This window comes from Heptranchias perlo, chromosome 2, assembly GCF_035084215.1.
Source record: "Heptranchias perlo isolate sHepPer1 chromosome 2, sHepPer1.hap1, whole genome shotgun sequence".
In the NCBI taxonomy this organism is placed as follows: domain Eukaryota; kingdom Metazoa; phylum Chordata; class Chondrichthyes; order Hexanchiformes; family Hexanchidae; genus Heptranchias; species Heptranchias perlo.
In genome coordinates, this window is record NC_090326.1 from 161535840 (window position 1) to 161554538 (window position 18699).

General features: G+C 42.6%; 1 protein-coding gene across 1 annotated transcript in view; it reads right to left on the reverse strand.

Annotated features, from left to right (window-relative positions):
* Positions 1-18699, reverse strand: part of mindy4 (MINDY lysine 48 deubiquitinase 4) — a 168118-nt gene that overhangs the window by 63273 nt on the left and 86146 nt on the right. The window contains exons 9-13 of the mRNA XM_067968294.1: positions 15838-15929; positions 15006-15107; positions 10817-10880; positions 9498-9563; positions 6914-6981 (exon numbers count right to left, since the gene is read on the reverse strand). Coding sequence (XP_067824395.1) covers positions 6914-6981; positions 9498-9563; positions 10817-10880; positions 15006-15107; positions 15838-15929 — 392 coding nt within the window. The remainder of the gene's footprint in view (positions 1-6913; positions 6982-9497; positions 9564-10816; positions 10881-15005; positions 15108-15837; positions 15930-18699) is intronic.

The window sequence follows — 18699 nt, forward strand, 5'->3', positions numbered from 1 at the left end:
TATGTTTTCATCTACACTGCTTACAATGCCACCAATCTTTGTGTCATCGGCAAACTTAGATATGAGATTTTCTATGCCAATGAGAGTACCTTCCCATTATCCCTACTCTCTGTCGTCTTTCGCTCAGCCAACTTCCTAACCAAATCCGTACTTTTCCCTCGATTCCATGGGCTTCTATCTTAGCTAACAGTCTCTTATGTGGGACCTTATCAAATGCCTTCTGGAAGTCCATATAAATAACATCCATTGACATTCCCCTGTCAACTACTTTAGCCACCTCTTCAAAAAATTCAATCAGGTTTGTCAGGCACGACCTACCTTTCACAAATCCATGCTGGCTCTCCCTGATTAACTGAAAATTCTCGAGGTGTTCAGTCACCCTATCCTTAATTATAGACTCCAGCATTTTCCCCGCAACAGGTGTTAGGCTAACTGGTCTATAATGCCCTGGTTTCCCTCTCTCTCCTTTCTTAAAAAGCAGAGTGACATGTGCAATTTTCCAATCTAGAGGGACAGTTCCTGAATCTAGAGAACTTTGAAAGATTGCATCCGCAATGTGCTCACCTACTTCCTTTAAAACCCTGGGATAGAAACCATCTGGTCCTGGGGATCTGTCACTCTTTAGTGCTGTTATTTTCTTCATTACTGTTGCTTTACTTATGTTAATTTTATCGAGTCCCTGTCCCTGATTCAATATTAGTTTTCTTGGGATTTCTGGCATGCTATCCTCTTTTTCTACTGTAAATACTGACGCAAAGTAATTGTTCAACATGTCTGCCATTTCCCCATTGTCAATGACAATATCCCCACTTTCAGTTTTTAAGGGGCCAACACTGCTCCTGACCACCCTCTTTTTCCTAATGTAACTATAAAAGTTCTTCGCATTGGTTTTGATATCCCTTGCGAGTTTCTTTTCATACTCTCTTTTTGTAGCTCTTACTATCTGTTTTGTGGCAACCTTTCGTGTTGCACCTTATTGAATGCTTTTTGAAATTCGAAATATACTACATCCACTGGTTCCCCTTTATCTACCCTGCTAGTTACATCTTCAAAAAACTCCAGCAGGTTTGTCGAACACGATTTCACTTTCATAAAACCATATTGACTCTGCCTAATCATATTATGATTTCCTAAGTGTCCTGTTCCCATGACCTAAATAATAGATTCCAGCATTTTGCTGACTACTGATGTCGAGCTAACTGGTCTGTAGTTCACTGTTTTCTCTCTCCCTCCTTTCTTGAATAGCGGGGTTACATTTGCTACCTTGCAATCCACTGGGACCATTCTAGAATCTAGGGAATTTTGGAAGATCACGACCAATGCATCCACTATCTCTGCAGCCACCTTTTTTGGAACCCTAGGATGTAGGCAATCAGGTCCAGGGGATTTGTTGGCTTTTAGTCCCATTAATTTCTCCAGTACTTTTTCTTTAACTACTTTAAGTTCCTCACTCACATTAGACCCTTGGTTTCCAATGTTTCTGATATGTTTTTTGTATCTTCTACTGTGAAGATAGATACAAAATATTTGTTTAACGTCTCTGCCATTTCCTTATTCCCTATTATGATTTCTCCAGTCTCAGCCTCTAAGGGACTCACGTTTACTTTCGCTAGTCTCTTCCTTTTTACATACTAGTAGAAGCTCTTACAATTTGTTTTTATATTTCTTGCTAGTTTACTCTCGTATTCTATTTTCACCCTCTTTATACTTGCGGGGAGATTGAAACCTCTGCACTAATTCAACGGCGAGAGTTCTGGCAAAAAGGGAGAGGGGCCGCACTTTGTAGTTGGGGCAATAAAAACTGGTATGGTGGCACAAGGTGCTGGAGTTTTATAGGATACAGGAATAGGAGGCCGTGAGCGACAGCACCTAACTACAATGTTACAATTACATTTTTATGTGCAGATTGATCCCTGGAACCCAAGCTGCTAGGTTTTTACTCTTAGTGTGTGGAGGGCGCTTCAGTATCTGCCTAGCTTTAATTGCAATGATAATTTTCATCATCAGTATCTCCCAGATTCCCAGCTCCTTCGCATCCATCATCAGTTTTTAGCTACTCGCACTACAAAGGGAAGCAAGATAAAGTTTCCAACTACATCCATAGTCCAGGGCCTCGTGTTTGAAGCAGACAGACGAAGCAGTGAGATTAATACCCCGGTTTGGAATGTTACTGTTTACTCTCTGTTATCAGAACTGTTAATCTGGTTAAGGTTTAATAGCAGTTGCTGGCATAATGTTAGCAGAGGATATCTTTCAGTTTAGGATTGAACAGAAATATTTATCTGATGCAGTATTGGTGGTGCACTAATATCTAAAAATGTCATCAGTGTAACAAACAACAATGACGTACAAGGATTCAGAGGCACCTCAATGCCCAGTCTAGGATAGGTAAGCACATCTCTTGTTGCTTTCATTAACCTTAAAATGATTCCACAATGGAATTTCGAGCTACAAGTAATGTCAGAAAGTCATCCGATGTAAAGTTAGAAATAAGTGGTAGCGTTATGAGGGAGGTTACACGTACCCGAACAGCATTTCTTCTTACAGTCTCAATACAATCTTTTCACACAAGATTTTTATTTTAAGACTTGACCAGTTAACTAAAGTTGTAAAAATGTCTTCTTGTTCTCTCCATCCAGTCAGTACACAAAACGTCTTTCTAATTTTACGCTTCCCATCAAAAAGTTATTTATTTATCTCTGTAACCTCCTCCAGCCCTACAATCCTCCGAAATCTCTGCGCTCCTTCAATTCTGGCCTCTTGCGCATCACCGATTTTCATTGGTCCACAGTTGGCGTCTGTGCCTTCAGCTGCCTAGGCCCTAAGCTCTGGAATTCACTCCCTACACCTCTCCGCCTCTCTACCTCTCTCTTTGATACTAGCAATTGATGCTAGCTCAATTGCTAAATTTAAATCTGAGATAGATAGCTTTTTGGCAACCAAAGGTATTAAGGGATATGGGCCAAAGGCAGGTGTATGGAGTTAGATCACAGATCAGCCATGATCTTATCAAATGGCGGAGCAGGCACGAGGGGCTGAATGGCCTACTCCTGTTCCTATGTTCCTATCTTCCTTTAAGATGTTCCTTAAAATGTTCCTACCTCTTTGTCTAAGCTTTTGGTCACTTGTCCTAATATCTCCTTATGTGTCTCGTTATCAAATTTTGTCTAGAGAATTTTACTAGAGAAGTCAAGGATAATATTTGATTAAAAGAAGAGGCTTAAAATATTGCAAAGAGAGTAGTAAGCCTGAGGATTGGGAGGATTTTAGAAATCAGCAAAGGATGACCAAGAAAGTGACAAAGACGAATAAAATTGAATATGAGAGTAAACTAGCAAGAAATATAAAAACAGATTGATTGTAAGAGCTTCTACAAGTATGTAAAAAGGAAGAGATTAGCGAAAGTAAACATGGGTCCCTTAGAGGCTGAGACTGGAGAAATTGTAATGGGGAATAAAGAAATGGCAGAGATGCTAAACAAATATTTTATATCTGTCTTCACAGTAGAAGACACAAAAAACATATCGGAAATAGCGAGGAACCAAGGGTCAAATGTGAGTGAGGAACTTAAAGCAATTAAGATTAGAAAAGAAAAAGTACTGGAGTAATGGGACTAAAAGCCGACAAATCTCCTGGACCTGATGGCCTACATCCTGGGATTTTAAAAGAAGTGGCTGCAGAGATAGTAGATGCATTGGTTTTGATCTTCCAGAATTGCCTAGATTCTAGAACAGTCCCTGTGGATTGGGAGGTAGCAAATGCAACCCTGCTATTCAAGAAAGGAGGGAGAGAGAAAACAGGGAACAATAGGCCAGTTAGCCTGACATCAGTAGTAGGGAAAATGCAAGAACCTATTAAGGACATAGTAACAGGTCACTTAGAAAATCATAATATGATTAGGCAGAGTCAACACGGTTTTATGAAAGGGAAATCATGTTTGACAAATCTATTGGAGTTTTTTGAGGCAGGGTAGATAAGGGGGAACTAGTGGATGTAGTATATTTGGATTTTCAAAAGGCATTTGATAAGGTGCCACACAAGAGGTTGTTATACAAGATTAGGGCTCATGGAATTGGGGCTAATATATTAGTGTGGATTGAGCATTGGTGAACGGACAGAAAACAGAGAGTAGGAATAAACGGGTCATTTTCAGGTTGGCAGGCTATAATTAATGGGGTGCTGCAAGGATCAGTGCTTGGGCCTCAGCTGTTTACAATATATATCAATAGCTTAGATGAGGGGACCGAGTGTAATGTATCCAAGTTTGCTGACAATACAAAGCTAGGTGGGAATGTAAGCTGTGAGGAGGACGCAAAGAGGTTGCAAAAGGATAGACAGGTTAAGTGAGTGGGTGAGAAGATGGCAGATGGAGGATATTGTGAGGAAATGTGAAATTATCCACTTTGGTAGGAAGAATAGAAAAGCAGAATATTTTTTAAAAGGTGAGATACTAAGAAATGTTGGTAGTCAGAGGAATTTGGGTGTCCTTTTTCATGAATCACAGAAAGTTAACATGCAGGTATAGCAAGCAATTAGGAAGGCAAATGGCATGTTAGCCTTTATTGCAGAGGGGGTTGGAGTATAAGAGTAAGGAACTCTTGCTGCAAATATATAGGGCTCTGGTGAGACCATACCTGGAATACTGTGTACAGTTTTGGTCTTCTTACCTAAGGAAGGATGTACTTGCCTTAGAGGGGGTGCAACGAAGGTTCACTAGATTGATTCCTGGGATGAGAGGGTTGTCCTATGAGGAGAGATTGAGTAGAATGGGCCCATATAATCTGAAGTTTAGAAGAATGAGAAGTGATCTCATTGAAATGTACAAAATTCTTAGAGGGCTTACAGGGGAGATGCTGTTTCCCCTGGCTGGAGAGTCTAGAACTAGAGGTCATAGCCTCAAGATAATAGGTCGGCCATTTAGGACTGAGATGAGGAAAAATTTCCTCACTCAAATGGTTGTGAATCTTTGGAATTCTCTACCCCAGAGGGCTCTGGATGCTCAGTCGTTGAAGACTGGGTTCGATGGATATTTGGACACTAAGGGAATCAAGGGAGATGCGGATAGGGTGGGAAAGTGGAGTTGAGGTAGAAGATCAGCCATGATTTTACTGAATGGCAGAGCAGGCTTGAGAGGCCATATGGCCTACTCCTGCTCCTATTTCTTATGACCGTATGATCTTATTACGCTCCAGTGAAGCACCTTGGGACCTTTTACTACATTAAAGGCTTAACATAAATCCAAGTTGCTGTTGTTGGAATGAAAACATTTTCTTCAACCAGAAACAGACTGACTGGTCATTCATCTTGCACGTGCTTGAAGGACTTTGTATTGTGCAAAGTGACTGATGGGTTTGCTTACGTAACAACTGTAACCGCTTCAAAATAATCCATTGTACATGAGGCCCTTAGAGACATTTTTGAGTTATGTGATCAGGTGCTATATTGTGTTTTTTTTCTGTATATATTGGGAGTAATTTTCCAAGGACGTTCAAGGGGTAATGTCAGGAAGAACTTCTTTACACAAAGGGTAGTGGAAATCTGGAACTCTCTTCCCCCAAAAAGCTGTTGAGGCTGGGGATCAATCGAAAATTTCAAAACTGAGATTGATAGATTTTTGTTAGGTAAGAGTATTAAGGGATATGGAACGAAGATGGGTTAAGACACAGATCAGCCATGATCTAGATGAATGGTGGAACAAGCTCAAGGGGCTGAATGGCCTACACCTGTTCCTATGTTTCTAAGTACCAATACCAAGAATGAGAGGATTTAGTTACGAAGAGAGTCTGGAAAAACAGGCTCTTTTCACTTAAACAGGGAAGGTTAAGAGGAGAATTGATAGAAGTGTTCAACATTATGAATGGGTTTGATAAGGTGAATAGGGATTAAAAAAACACAATTTTTACAGGTAGGTGCATTGGTACCTAGTGGGCATAAATTTAATATCATCGTCAGAAGAACAGCGGGGTTAGGAGTCATTTTTTTGGTGCAAAGGGTATTTAGGACTGGAATGCTTTTCCAGAAACAGCGGTGGAAGCAGAATCCATAGCTTTTCAAATACTTGAAAAATTAAAAATGAGAAGTGTTTGCGGAAAGGGCAGGCAAATGGGACCAAGTGGACAGGTCTTTCAGAGAGCCGGTGCGATGAGCTGAATGGCCTCCTTCTGTGCTGTAAAATTCTATAATTACATTGGTGCCACTGTGTACGGGCTTAAAACATACAAAACTGGTTCTCTTTGAACCTGGCTGCAGTCCAAATATTAAAAGGGGCTTTTCTTTTATATAAGTAACACACTAAAACATTGGATATTTGAATTGTTAAAATTTTCAAGAAGCATAATGGGATATTCTCTTTGGAAATTTAACCACAAAATAAATCTCTAATGTGATGATTGCGCCGTGAGGTTGAAAAGGTCCTAACCTTTAACTGTAGAAAAGCAAAGCTAGCAAGGTGCATATCATCTCGAATTTCATGTTTCAATAAAGTTGAAACATGACCAAAAAGGGGAAATCATCTATTCAGCCCCCCTCTACCCCGCAAAAGAACAGATTGGGCGGAGGTGAAGAGATGACTTCCTCTGTTTGCTGTTCATAGTGAAATCGTAAGCGTGTGAATGAGGAACATGTTATGGCTTCGCTACTAATAGTGAGCAGAGGAAATCATCCTCAGCACAGGTCGTCCAGCTGCAGTACTCAATTACTACCACTAGGGTTAGTCCATGTAGCTTCTAATGGTTGAAGTTGAGCATGGCAAGACACTTCATTGGTGCCTTGATTACTGATATTTTCCTATCAGTCATTACCCCTACCGCCCTAACCCCATTCCACATCAGCAAAATAATCAGTCCTTGGGTTTTCACGATAAAAGACCAATTTATAGAGCGTCACTATAAAAAGATGCAAACAGAGTACTTACAAGTCAATGGATCTGGATAAAATGGCAGACAGTGTCAGAAGAATGCAGCCAAACGGTCCAATCTCAAACTAGAAAACAGATTGAAAAAACACAAAATTCATCTTCTGATTTTAAAACTACGCAAAAGATCAGATTGACGTTCTGGTTAAAGAGCTCCTATAGAATCATAGAATGATACAGTACAGGAGGCCATTCGTCCAGGAGTGCCTGTGCTGGCCCTTTGAAAGAGCTATCCAATTAGTCCCGCTCTCCTGCCCTTTTCCCCACAGGCTTGAGGATTCCCAAAGCTGCACAGGGCTACAGCTGGAGTTTAAGCAGCTACAAGTGTGCAGCTTTACTCAAGCTGCTTCCTGCACCTTATCAAGCTAGGACAACCCTACACGTTGGAGCATTGGTTTGCAGGGTTATAGTTGCTAGTTGATCGGCAGAATAGTGATTATTTGGTCATTAGACAACTGAGGAGCACGGATTTATGCAGCATAGATGCATTGAAAGGGGAAGCTTGATAAGTACATGAGGGAGAAAGGAATAGAAGGATATGCTGATAGGGCGAGATGAAGTAAGGTGGGAGGAGGCTTATGTGGAGCATAAACACTGGCATGGACTTGTTGGGCCGAATGGCCTGATTCTGTGCTGTAAAATTCTATATAATTTGAGCCCTCACTAGGTGGACAGCAGGTACCAGTAGTTCCTGATAAGTGGCATGCTAATTAGTATCATTTTGGGTTTCGTAAATAGGCACATGAAAAACAAGTGTAAAGAAATGATACATTTGTACAAAGCTCTAGTTAGGTTATAATTAAGAGTATTGTGTGCAGTTTTGGGCACCCCATTATACGAAGTATATTAAAACCAGAGAGTGTACAGTATAGATACACCAGGATGATGGCAGGGATGGGAAACTATAGCTATGACGGGAGACTTGAAGTACTTGAGGCGAATAGCATAGATGCATTTAAAGAGAAGCTTGATGGAGAAAGGAATAGAAGGATATGCTGACAGGATGAGATAAAGTAGAGCGGGAGGAGATTCGTGTGGAGCATAAACACCGACATAGACCAGTTAGGCCGAATGGCCTGTTTTTGTGCTGTAAATTCTATGTAATTCTACTTAGATTGTGTCGCCTGGAGTAGAGAAGGCAGAGGGGAGATTTAATAGAGGATTTTAAAATTCTGATAGGATGAGTAGACAAAGTCTATTTCCTCTGTTTGGATAGTCAGTGATGAGAAATCAACAATTTAAAATGATCGCTAAGAGAGAGGAGAGAGGTTATGGAGAAATTTCTTCATGCAGAGAGTTGTTGGAGCGTGGAATATGTTACCAGAGGGAGAGACTTGCACCTATATGCAAAGCTATGGGTAAATGGCGGGGCAGTGGGATTAGTTTTTGGATTGCTGGGCTAAATGGCCGCCTCCGCCTCCTGTGCTTTAAACGTCTATGGTTCTTTGTACCTTGAAGTGGAAAAGTTTTTCTACAACAAGTCCTTGAAAACATTTATAATAAGAACAGATAATTGGGCAATTTATGCATGTAAGTAGCATAAAACCCAATCTAATTTTGGTAACAGTGACAGAAAGAACGCACACAGGGCTCTGTGCTCCTCAATAGATGTCACATCACCACCGAGACTTGGCTCTTTCTCTATTTACTCCAAACATGAAACTGGATAACTTGAGGTGATCACACCGACTACTATTGTCCAGGCTCTGTAGAGGAACAGCAGGTTCTTCCAGCTAACTTCACTGATCTCTGCGTGATGCATTCTACAAATAACCCTTACCGACGACACCTTCTCCCACCAGCAGTACCATACTCATTAAAAGAAAGAAAAAACTGCAACCGCTGGAAATCTGAAACAAAAACAGATAATGCAGCGAAATACACAGCAAATCTGACACTGTCTGAGAAATGAAAAGATAACAACAATAACTGGCATTTATATAGCGCCTTTAACATAAGAAAACATCCTAAGGTGCTTTACAGGAATGTAATCAGACAAAGATTGACACCAAGCCAGAAGGAGATATTAGGACGGGTGATCAAAAGAGGTAGGCTTTAAGGAGCACCTTAAAAGAAAGAGAGGCGGTAAGGTTTAGAGAGGGAATTCCAGAGCTTAGGGCCTAGACGGCTGATGGCATGGCCGCCAATTGTGGGGCAAAGGGAAGGGGAATTCACAAGAGGCCAGAGTTGGAGAAAACAGGGTTCTTAGAGGGTTGTATGGCTGTAGGAGGTGACAGAGATAGGGAGGGGCGAAGCCATGGAGAAATTTGAACACGAGGATGAAAATGTTAAAATCGAAGCATTGGTGGACAATCTAGATCAGAGAGCACAGAGGTGACGGGTGAATGGGATTTGGTGCGGATTGGATACGGGCAGTAGAGTTTTGGATGAGCTCAAGTTTATTAATGTTGCGAACTCCACCTAAAGTTCTGATGAAGGACCCCCCAACTAAACTTTAAACCAACTTTTCTCTCTGCAGATTCCAATGTACCTGTTGTATATTTTCAGCAACTTTTTCCCTTTTATTTCATTTAATGTAAGCGCTCAAGACAACAAAATACAAGAAGAAGGGAGTAGTACAAACCTGGCCAACATTTTGTTGAAGAAAAGTTGTGAGATCTTTAAAGTTTGTCAACGTGTTCAGTATAATCTGAAAGGGAATGTACGTGTCACCTGTTACTTCTACAGTTACTTCAAAAAAAAAGTTGATAAAGGTTGGAATAAGCCTTCCACAATAGTTCTGATCAATCTCATTCTCCTTCTGTGATTAAAAATAATACTGCACATCACCAGATTGTAATAAGAGAAATTGTTTAATCTTAAAGATGCTGTTGGAACTATTGGTGTTTTATTTCAATCTACTCACAAAGAACTTGCATTTATATAGCACCCTTCACGACCTCAGGAAGTCCCAAAGCATTTAAACACCAATGAAGTACCTTTAAAGTGTTGTCACTGTTGTAATGTAGGGGAACATGGCAACCAATTTGCACACAAGTCCCACAAACAACAATGAGATTAATGATCAAATAATATGTTTTTAGTGATGGTGGTTCAGGGATAAATATTGGCCAGGACATTGGGATAAATATTGGCCTTCAAAATAGTGCCATGGGATCTTTTACACCACCTGAGAGCGCAGACGGGGCCTCGGTTTCACAACTCATCAGAAAGACGGTACCTCTGACAGTGCTGCACTCGGAGTGTCAGCCAAGGTTGTGTGCTTAAGTCTCTGGAGTGGGATTTGAACCCACATCCATCTGACTCAGAGGTGAGAGTGCTACCCACTATGCCAAGGCTGACACCTTGTCTGGTATTGCATACTAGAGTTAGCACTCCTGTCCCTGCATGTTGAATGTCGATCACAGTGTTTGCTTGCCATAAAAAAAGCAGATAGCTCCAGTGATATTGAAATGTGATTTTAAAAAAAAATCAGTGCCCAAGGCACCCTAGGCCATTTTAATTCATCGGTGAGTAGCAATGTTCAGGGCAGACTTAACACAGATCTAGGAGCAGGAGCTGCTCTGTGTGCTGTCGGGCTTAAAATGCTGCATTGTACAGGGAGAACGACACAGGCAAAATGTCTTCAGCTGGTCAAACAAAAACATCCCTCTCAAAAAAAATGAGAATCATAGAAAGTTACAGCACAGAAGTTGGCAATTCAGCCCATCATGCCTGTGCCGGCTCTTTGAAAGGGCTATCTATTTAGTTCTACTCACCCATCTCTTTCTCCATAGCCCCTGCAATTTTCTCCACTTCAAGTATTTATTCAATTTTCCCTTTTGAAATTTACTGCTTCCTTTCAGGCTACTTGGTAAGTAGTCCTGTTGTTTTCCGGATCATATCAACTCTCAGCATGCAAAAATTAAAACTATTTTCTCAAAAGAACAGGGCAAAACTCACCGTTTCTATTGTCCCATCTGCTTTATATTTTCCTGCTGGGATAAACTGTTGTCTTCCTGTTGACCTGGAACAAAAAGTTGCACTTGTAAAACAAGAGTGGTTGCAATGCATATAACAACAACTTGCATTTATATAACACATTTAACATAGTAAAATGTTCCAAGGTGCTTCCCAGCAGTGTTACGAATCAAGAGTTGACACCGAGCCACATGACACATTAAGTGACCAAAAGCTTGGACAAAGAGGTAAGTTTTAATGAGCATCTTAAAGGAGGAAAGGGAGATGGTGCTATCAAGCGGCACTTACTCACCAATAACCTGCTCACCGATGCTCAGTTTGGGTTCCGCCAGGACCACTTAGCTCCAGACCTCATTACAGCCTTGGTCCAAACATGGACAAAAGAGCTGAATTCCAGAGATGAGGTGAGTGACTGCCCTTGACATCAAGGCAGCATTTGACCGAGTGTGGCACCAAGGAGCCCGACTAAAATTGAAGTCAATGGGAATCAGGGGGAAAACTCTCCAGTGGCTGGGGTCATACCTAGCACAAAGGAGTTTGGTAGTGGTTGTTGGAGGCCAATCATCTCAGCCCCAGGACATTGCTGCAGGAATTCCTCAGGGCGGTGTGCTAGGCCCAACCATCTTCAGCTGCTTCATCAACGACCTTCCCTCCATCGTAAGGACAGAAATGGGGATGTTCACTGATGACTGTACAGTGTTCAGTTCCATTCGTAACCCCCCAGATAATGAAGCAGTCCGTGCCCGCATGCAAGACCTGGACAACATCCAGGCTTGGACTGATAAGTGGCAAGTAATATTCGCGCTAGACAAGTGCCAGGCAATGACCATCTCCAGCAAGAGATTGTTTAACCACCTCCCCTTGACATTCAATGGCATTACCATCGCCGAATCCCACATCATCAACGTCCTGGGGGTCACCACTGACCAGAAACTTAACTGGACCAGCTACATAAATACTGTGGCTACAAGAGCAGGTCAGAGGCTGGATATTCTGCAGCGAGTGATTCACCTCCTGACTCCCCAAAGCGTTTCCACCATCTACAAGGCGCAAGTCAGAAGTGTGATGGAATACTCTCCACTTGCCTGGATAAGTGCAGTCCAACAACACTCAAGAAGCTCGACGCCATCCAGGACAAAGCAGCCCGCTTGACTGGCATCCCATCCACCACCCTAAACATTCACTCCCTTCACCACCGGCGCACTGTGTACAGGATGCACTGCAGCAGCTCGCCAAGGTTTCTTCGACAGCACCTCCCAAACCCGCAACCTCTACCACCTAGAAGGACAAAGGCAGCAGGCACATGGGAACAACACCACCTGCACGTTCCCCTACAAGTCACAAACCATCCCGATTTGGAAATATATCACCGTTCCTTCATCGTCGCTGGGTCAAAATCCTGGAACTCCCTTCCTAACAACACTGTGGGAGAACCTTCACCACACGGACTGCAGCGGTTCAAGAAGGCGGCACATCACCACCTTCTCAAGGGCAATTAGGGATGGGCAATAAATGCCGGCCTTGCCAGCGACGCCCACATCCCATGAACTAATAAAAAAAAGGCAGCTGAAGGCACAGCCACCAAGGATGGGGCAATGAAAATCGGGGATGCGCAAAAGGCCAGAATTGGAGGAGCGCGGCGATCTCGGAGGGTTGTAGGGCTGGAGGAGGTTACAGAGATAGGGAAGGGCAAGGCCATGGAGAGATCTGAATACATGGATAAGGATTTTACAATAGAGGCGTTGCCAGAACGGGAGCCAATGTAGGTCAGTGAGCACATGGGTGATGGGTAAATGGGACTTGGTGCAAGTTAGGATACGGGCAGCAAAACTTTAGATGAGCTCAAGTTTATGGAGGATGCAAAGTTGGAGGCCGGCCAGGACAACATTAGAATAAGGGGGTCTCCTCCATGCAGATTTTGGGGGCCAGTAACTCTAATGCTTCAAACAGTGGGTCAATGTCTTGTCTGAAGGACGATCGTGCAACCAGGATTCCGCAAATTACAATGCTTTTCATCCTACTGAATGTGGGCAAACAAATCACTGCACCAATGAGAACATCTCACAAGACAAGGTTTTATCTTGACGTTTATGTTGAACTACCAACATAATCATCAAGATAAAGTATGTTATGCACAATACTACCCTAGACAAACATGGGACCACATTTTTTTTTTAAAAGGTAATCGGCAAAAGAGCTGACTGGCTATCAGGTATGACTGAGAGGGTACGTGGGTCTAAGAGACTACAGACGTCTCTTCAAACAACAGGACTCCTTATCAAGTAGCCAGCCAGGAAGTGCAACAAATTCCTAACGTTCACAATTGCTGGTCTGACATGGCTTTTAACCAACTGGCTGACCTGCTGCTGGTGGCATTGGTACGGTGCACACTTTGTGCCAATATGTTATAAATATTGAAAGCAATATTGGGATCCATTCCATCCTAAATGTTCAAACGTATATGTGGACAGGATTTAACCTAAAGCACTGCGATATGAGAACGAAGATGAAAGAAATACTTGCATTTGTGTAGCATCTTATCGCGTTATCAAAATGTCTCAAGATGCTTTACATTTTTGGAGTGTTGCTCATGTGGCAACCATTGATTGCCAGTAACATCCCACAAATAGTAATAACACAAACGGACAATTTAGCTGGTTTTGTTTGGTGGTGTTGGTTAAGGGAGAAACGTTAGGCAAGGTACTGGGAGAACTCCCTTTTCTTCCTTCACGCAGTGTCATGGGGTCTCTAATGCCTAGCTGTACAGGCATACGTAGCCTTGATCTAATTCTCATCCAAAAGGCAAAACCTCTGACAATGTGGCACTGCCTCAGTACTCACTAGGGTGCCAGCCTCATTTATGTAGCGAGTGGGCCTGAACACACAACTCTGACTTAGAGGGTAGAATGCTACCAACTGAGCCAAGCTGAGATGCGAAGCAAGCACATCTTTTTTAAAATATAGAAACACTTGTGTACTTTTCAATAGTATGGCATCAAGAACGTTTTCCTGAGCTACAAAAGAAATGATTAAAACTACTTTTCTCCCCCAGGTTAAAACACATTAAACAGGAGTGTGGGACTAATTGGACAGCTCTTTTAAAGAGCCGGCACAGGCACGATGGGCCGAATGACCTCCTTCTGTGCTGTAAAATTCCGTGATTCTAAGCTTATTAAAAATAGAGTGGGTCATAGTTGCAGAGGGTTATGATAATTATTTCCACTCGTGAATCAGGCGACAACCCACTCATGACTTAGCCTAAGTTTTCCAATCGGCATTATTTTAGTGTCAACTAAATTTATTATAATTGGGTTATCCCCGGAGTTAAAATACTGCCAATCAGGAAGTCTATGCTATGCAGTCTGCCCTACCTGTATAAGTACTGATCATATCACACATCATCTCAAGAAGTGAATGAAAGAAAACCTGAGGGAGACAGACACAGGTCCCACAGGTTCAATCTCACGTTTTTGTACTGGAAGGCTTGATACATATATACTAAAGATTTCAGGCCCAGGTATTGGAAATTTGGTCATTTTCCTGGGGCTTAAGGGAGCGTAAACAGAAAGCGCACACAGCCATTAATTTTACACCCTTGTAATCACAGAATGATACAGCTCGGAAGGGGACCATTCGGCCTACCATGCCTGTGTAGGCTCTTTGACGACCTCAGGACACCCCAAAGTGTTTTACAGCCAACTGGGTACTTTTGAAGTGTAGTCACTGTTGCGATGTAGGAAACGTGGTGACTAATTTGCGCACAGCAAATAACAATGAGATAATGACTAGGTCATCTGTTTTTAGTGATGTTGGTTGAGGGATAAATAATGGCCAGGACACCATGGAGAACTCCCCAGCTCTTCTTTGAAATAGTGTCGTGGGATCTTTTAAGTCCACTTAAGAGGACAGGCAGGGCCTCGGTTTAACGAATCATGTGAAAGACGGTACCTCCGATAGTGCAGCATTTCCTCAGAGTGTCAGCCTAGATCTTGTGCTCAAGTCTCTGGGGTGGGACTTGAACCCACGACCTTCTGACTCAAAGGTAAGAGTACTGCCCACTGAGCCACGGCCAAGCATGGATGAAAGGCTGTGCAGCCCAGCTCGCTCCTGCCAGACGCAGATACTATTTTAAATCTCTCCACCCCCAACCCTGCCCATACTGTGTACTTACAAAGCAACCACTGCTCTTCTCCTGTCCCCAGCACGCCATAATATGTTTGCGATAGCCAATGCGAGACTCTGTGATCGCTGAGCATTGCTTGGCTGCAGTTCCCTGTGGGGCAGAGGAAGGGGAGAAACACACCAATTATTCCAGAGCAACAACAATAACTTGCATCTATATAGCACCTTAAACATAGTAAAACATCCCAGGGGGCTTCACAGGAGCGATTATCAAACAAAATTTGACACCGAGCCATATAAGGAGATATTAGGACAGGTGAACAAAAGCTTGGTCAAAAAGGGAGGCTTTAAGGAGCGTCTTAAAGGAGGAGAGAGGCGGAGAGGCTTAGGGAGGGAATTCCAGAGACAATGGAACAGGCTGAAGTGCAACGTGCCGAGGAATAACAGCGAAAGGCTACAAGTGGAGGAAAACAATTTTTTCAAAACTTTACTGAAAGCCAAGGGCATTGAGGATGATCCTCACAAAACTTTCATTAAGTCTTAAAGACCCCATGCGTAGTCGGCACTATACATGCCGAATGGCATTCTGCTTGAAATAAATTCTCCCTGTGGGGCTTCAGTCTATGATATTTGGCCTTCTTTCAAGTTTGGAGTGGGAGGGAAATATTTCCAGTTACTGAATGATGATGAGCTCGCATTTCGATTGAAACTGTGCCATCTAAATCTGGTCACGATTTGACAATTTTCCGTGCCTTCTACTAAGTGAACTTGGGACGCATTACCTGACATCCTATATGCTTGTGTTAATGCTGGTGTACCAGTATTATCTGAGCTTTAGAGCTATGAATATTCCTGTTTAAAATTTACACACACGCACTTACATGGTCTCATTACTGCTGCTGGCTACATCCTCGAAGACCAGCTTTTGTAAGACACAGGCCTGGATTGCAGCCAAAACCCCACAGGGACCACCCTAGAAAGATCAGAGACCAGAACTGTTCACAGTGCTAAATAAGACGGTACAGTAGCATAGCATCACACCATACATGTCTGATGGTTGCAGCATATTACACCCTTCAGAATTAAGTGACTTTTTTTCCCACACTGAAACATATAATGGAATGGAAAATACACTTAAATTCAGGGTAAAGTGAAGGAAAAAAGAAAAAACTTCCATTTATAAAGCGCCTTTCATGACCTCAGCACATCCCAAAATGCTTTACAGCCAATGAAGTACTTTTGAAGTGTAGTCACTGTTGTAATGTAGGAAGTGCTGCAGCCAATTTGCACACAGCAAGATCCCACAAAGAACAATGTGATAATGACCAGATCTGTTTTAGTGATGTTGGTTGAAGGATTGATATTGGCCAGGACACCTGGGAGAACTCCTCTGCTCTGCTTCAAAATAGTGCCGTGGGATCTTTTACGTCCACCTGAGAGCATTCAAGTCCCACTCCAGAGAATTGAGCACAAGGTTTAGACTGACACACCAGTGCAGTACTGAGGAAGTGCTGCGTTGTCGGAGGTGGCGTCTTTCGGATGAGACATTAAACCGAGGCCCCATCTGCCCTCTCAGGTGGACGTAAAAGATTTCAAGGCACTATTTCGAAGAGCAGGGGAGTTCTCCCCGGTGTCCTGGCCAACATTCATCCGTCAACCATCATCACCGAAAACAGATTATCTGGTCATTTATCTATTGCTATTTGTGGGACCTTGCTGCCGTTTACAACAGTGGCTTCACTTCAAAAGTACTTCATTGACTGTAAAGCGCTTTAGGATGTCCTGAGGTCGTGGAAGGCGCTATAGAAATGCAAGTTCTTTATTTTCTAATTTGGTCAGGATAGATAGATTATCCACCAATTTCTCTCCTCCACTTGAAGCATAAATCTGGGGTAAAGGGAACAAGACCTGGACACAGGAGGCCAACCCCAATGGCCTCAGCCTGGAATTCCCACCGGGCCTGGGTGGTAGTTCCGCCTGCCCCAAAAGTGGAAAGATACCAGCATCCAGGTCAAAAGACAGGGTTGCTAGTCGGGCCCACGACGGAGGGTGGGGGGAGATATTAAGGTCTGGATGTTGGTCTGAAACGCCCCACAAGACGATGGACTACCTATTGACATTGTCAATAAGTCACATGTGAAGTAAAGCATCTGGACCAAGTATCAGGCTCTGATAATCGTGGACGTTCTTGAGCAATTTCAAAGAAGTCATCTCATGAAGGAACTCAGATGAGCACGGTATCATCTAAACAACCATCTGAATCCCATGACTGGGTTATTGCTGCCAAATCATCTTACAGCACTGAATATATTTTGTGGCAGTATTTTTTGTTGAATCTACTTCCTTGCTTGTAGCATCAGCTCTGATTTGCAATTCACTCAATGTCAATGTGTAATGATCAAATAATACCACCATTTTAACTGGATACATTTCATAGTGATTCTCAGGTAGTTCTACAGCTGGTTTATACAGCACGTGCACATTTAAACTAAAGCTTATTGTTACTGAAACTGGTTTACTTGTGAGTTTGCTGATTTACTTTTTGATTGGAACTGTCAACATCAGATCGCTCTGATTTTTTTTGTGCTTTTCCTCATCAGTGCTAAAGATTCTAACTCCTTATTACTGTCCCCAGCAACTCTCCCAAGTGGCCACTGCTCATGCGTTCACCCAGTCAATGGGCTACTCAACTACACAAGGCATCACAGTTAAGCCTGATTTTATGCTCATCGGATGTGCGTCACACACACACACACTGACACAAATTGGTAAAAGAACCAGAGGCAAGATGAGGAGAAATTTCTTTTGCACAGCGAGTTGTTATGATCTGGAATGCATTGCCTGAAAAGGTGGTGGAAGCAGATTCAATAATAACTTTCAAAAGGGAATTGGATCTATACTTGAAGGGGAGAAATTTGCAGGGCTATGGGGAAAGGGTTGAAACGGGACTAATCGGCTAGCTCTTCCAAAGAGCCAGCACAGGCACAATGTGCTGAAAGTCCTCCTTCTGTGCTGCAACATTCTATGATTCTACAAATTACTGATCAGGGGTGAAACCCCTGGCTGATTTCTCCCCGCCTGCCCCCCCTTTACCAGAGCTACAGATGCCAATTGTCATCCCAGCTAAGATCTGCTAACTCGGTACTGGCTGGGTATTGAACCTGGAACCTTTCTGTGTGCTACATGTTTCAGTTCCACTGAACACAAGAAGCACCAAGCCACTGTGAGAAACTACAAAGAACTTTTAAAAGCAAACGTAAAAAAGGTCAGCGCTATTCATTTTCAGTTCTGCAGAAAGTATTCTGTGCCCCACCCATCTTGGTCATATGCTGCTAATTACTAGCCATGTCCAGTAATGCTTTCCAACAACAGATGCACATCATCTCGGGATCATAGCAATTAACTGGGATATAGTTACCATGAGTGTTGGAACCAAGATAACACTAAACTCTAGTGTGTTACAGATCGGGCAGCCTGGACATGAACTGTGAAAGCACTTTCTGCCTGCAGAGATTCTTTTGATTTAAAAAAATGAAGTCAAGGACCCTGTAATCTGAAAGTCCATGCCCCCTAAAAACATTCCAGAGGGAATTAAGATTTTGTAACACGTTTATTCTACATTTGAGCTCATAATTCTTTTCAGTTTGCAGCTCCTTGATTACCTGAATGGCACTTGAGTATTGTTTTCAAATGCTACTCACCCTTACCTGAAAGTTTCATGTTACAATCAAAGCTAATGATTC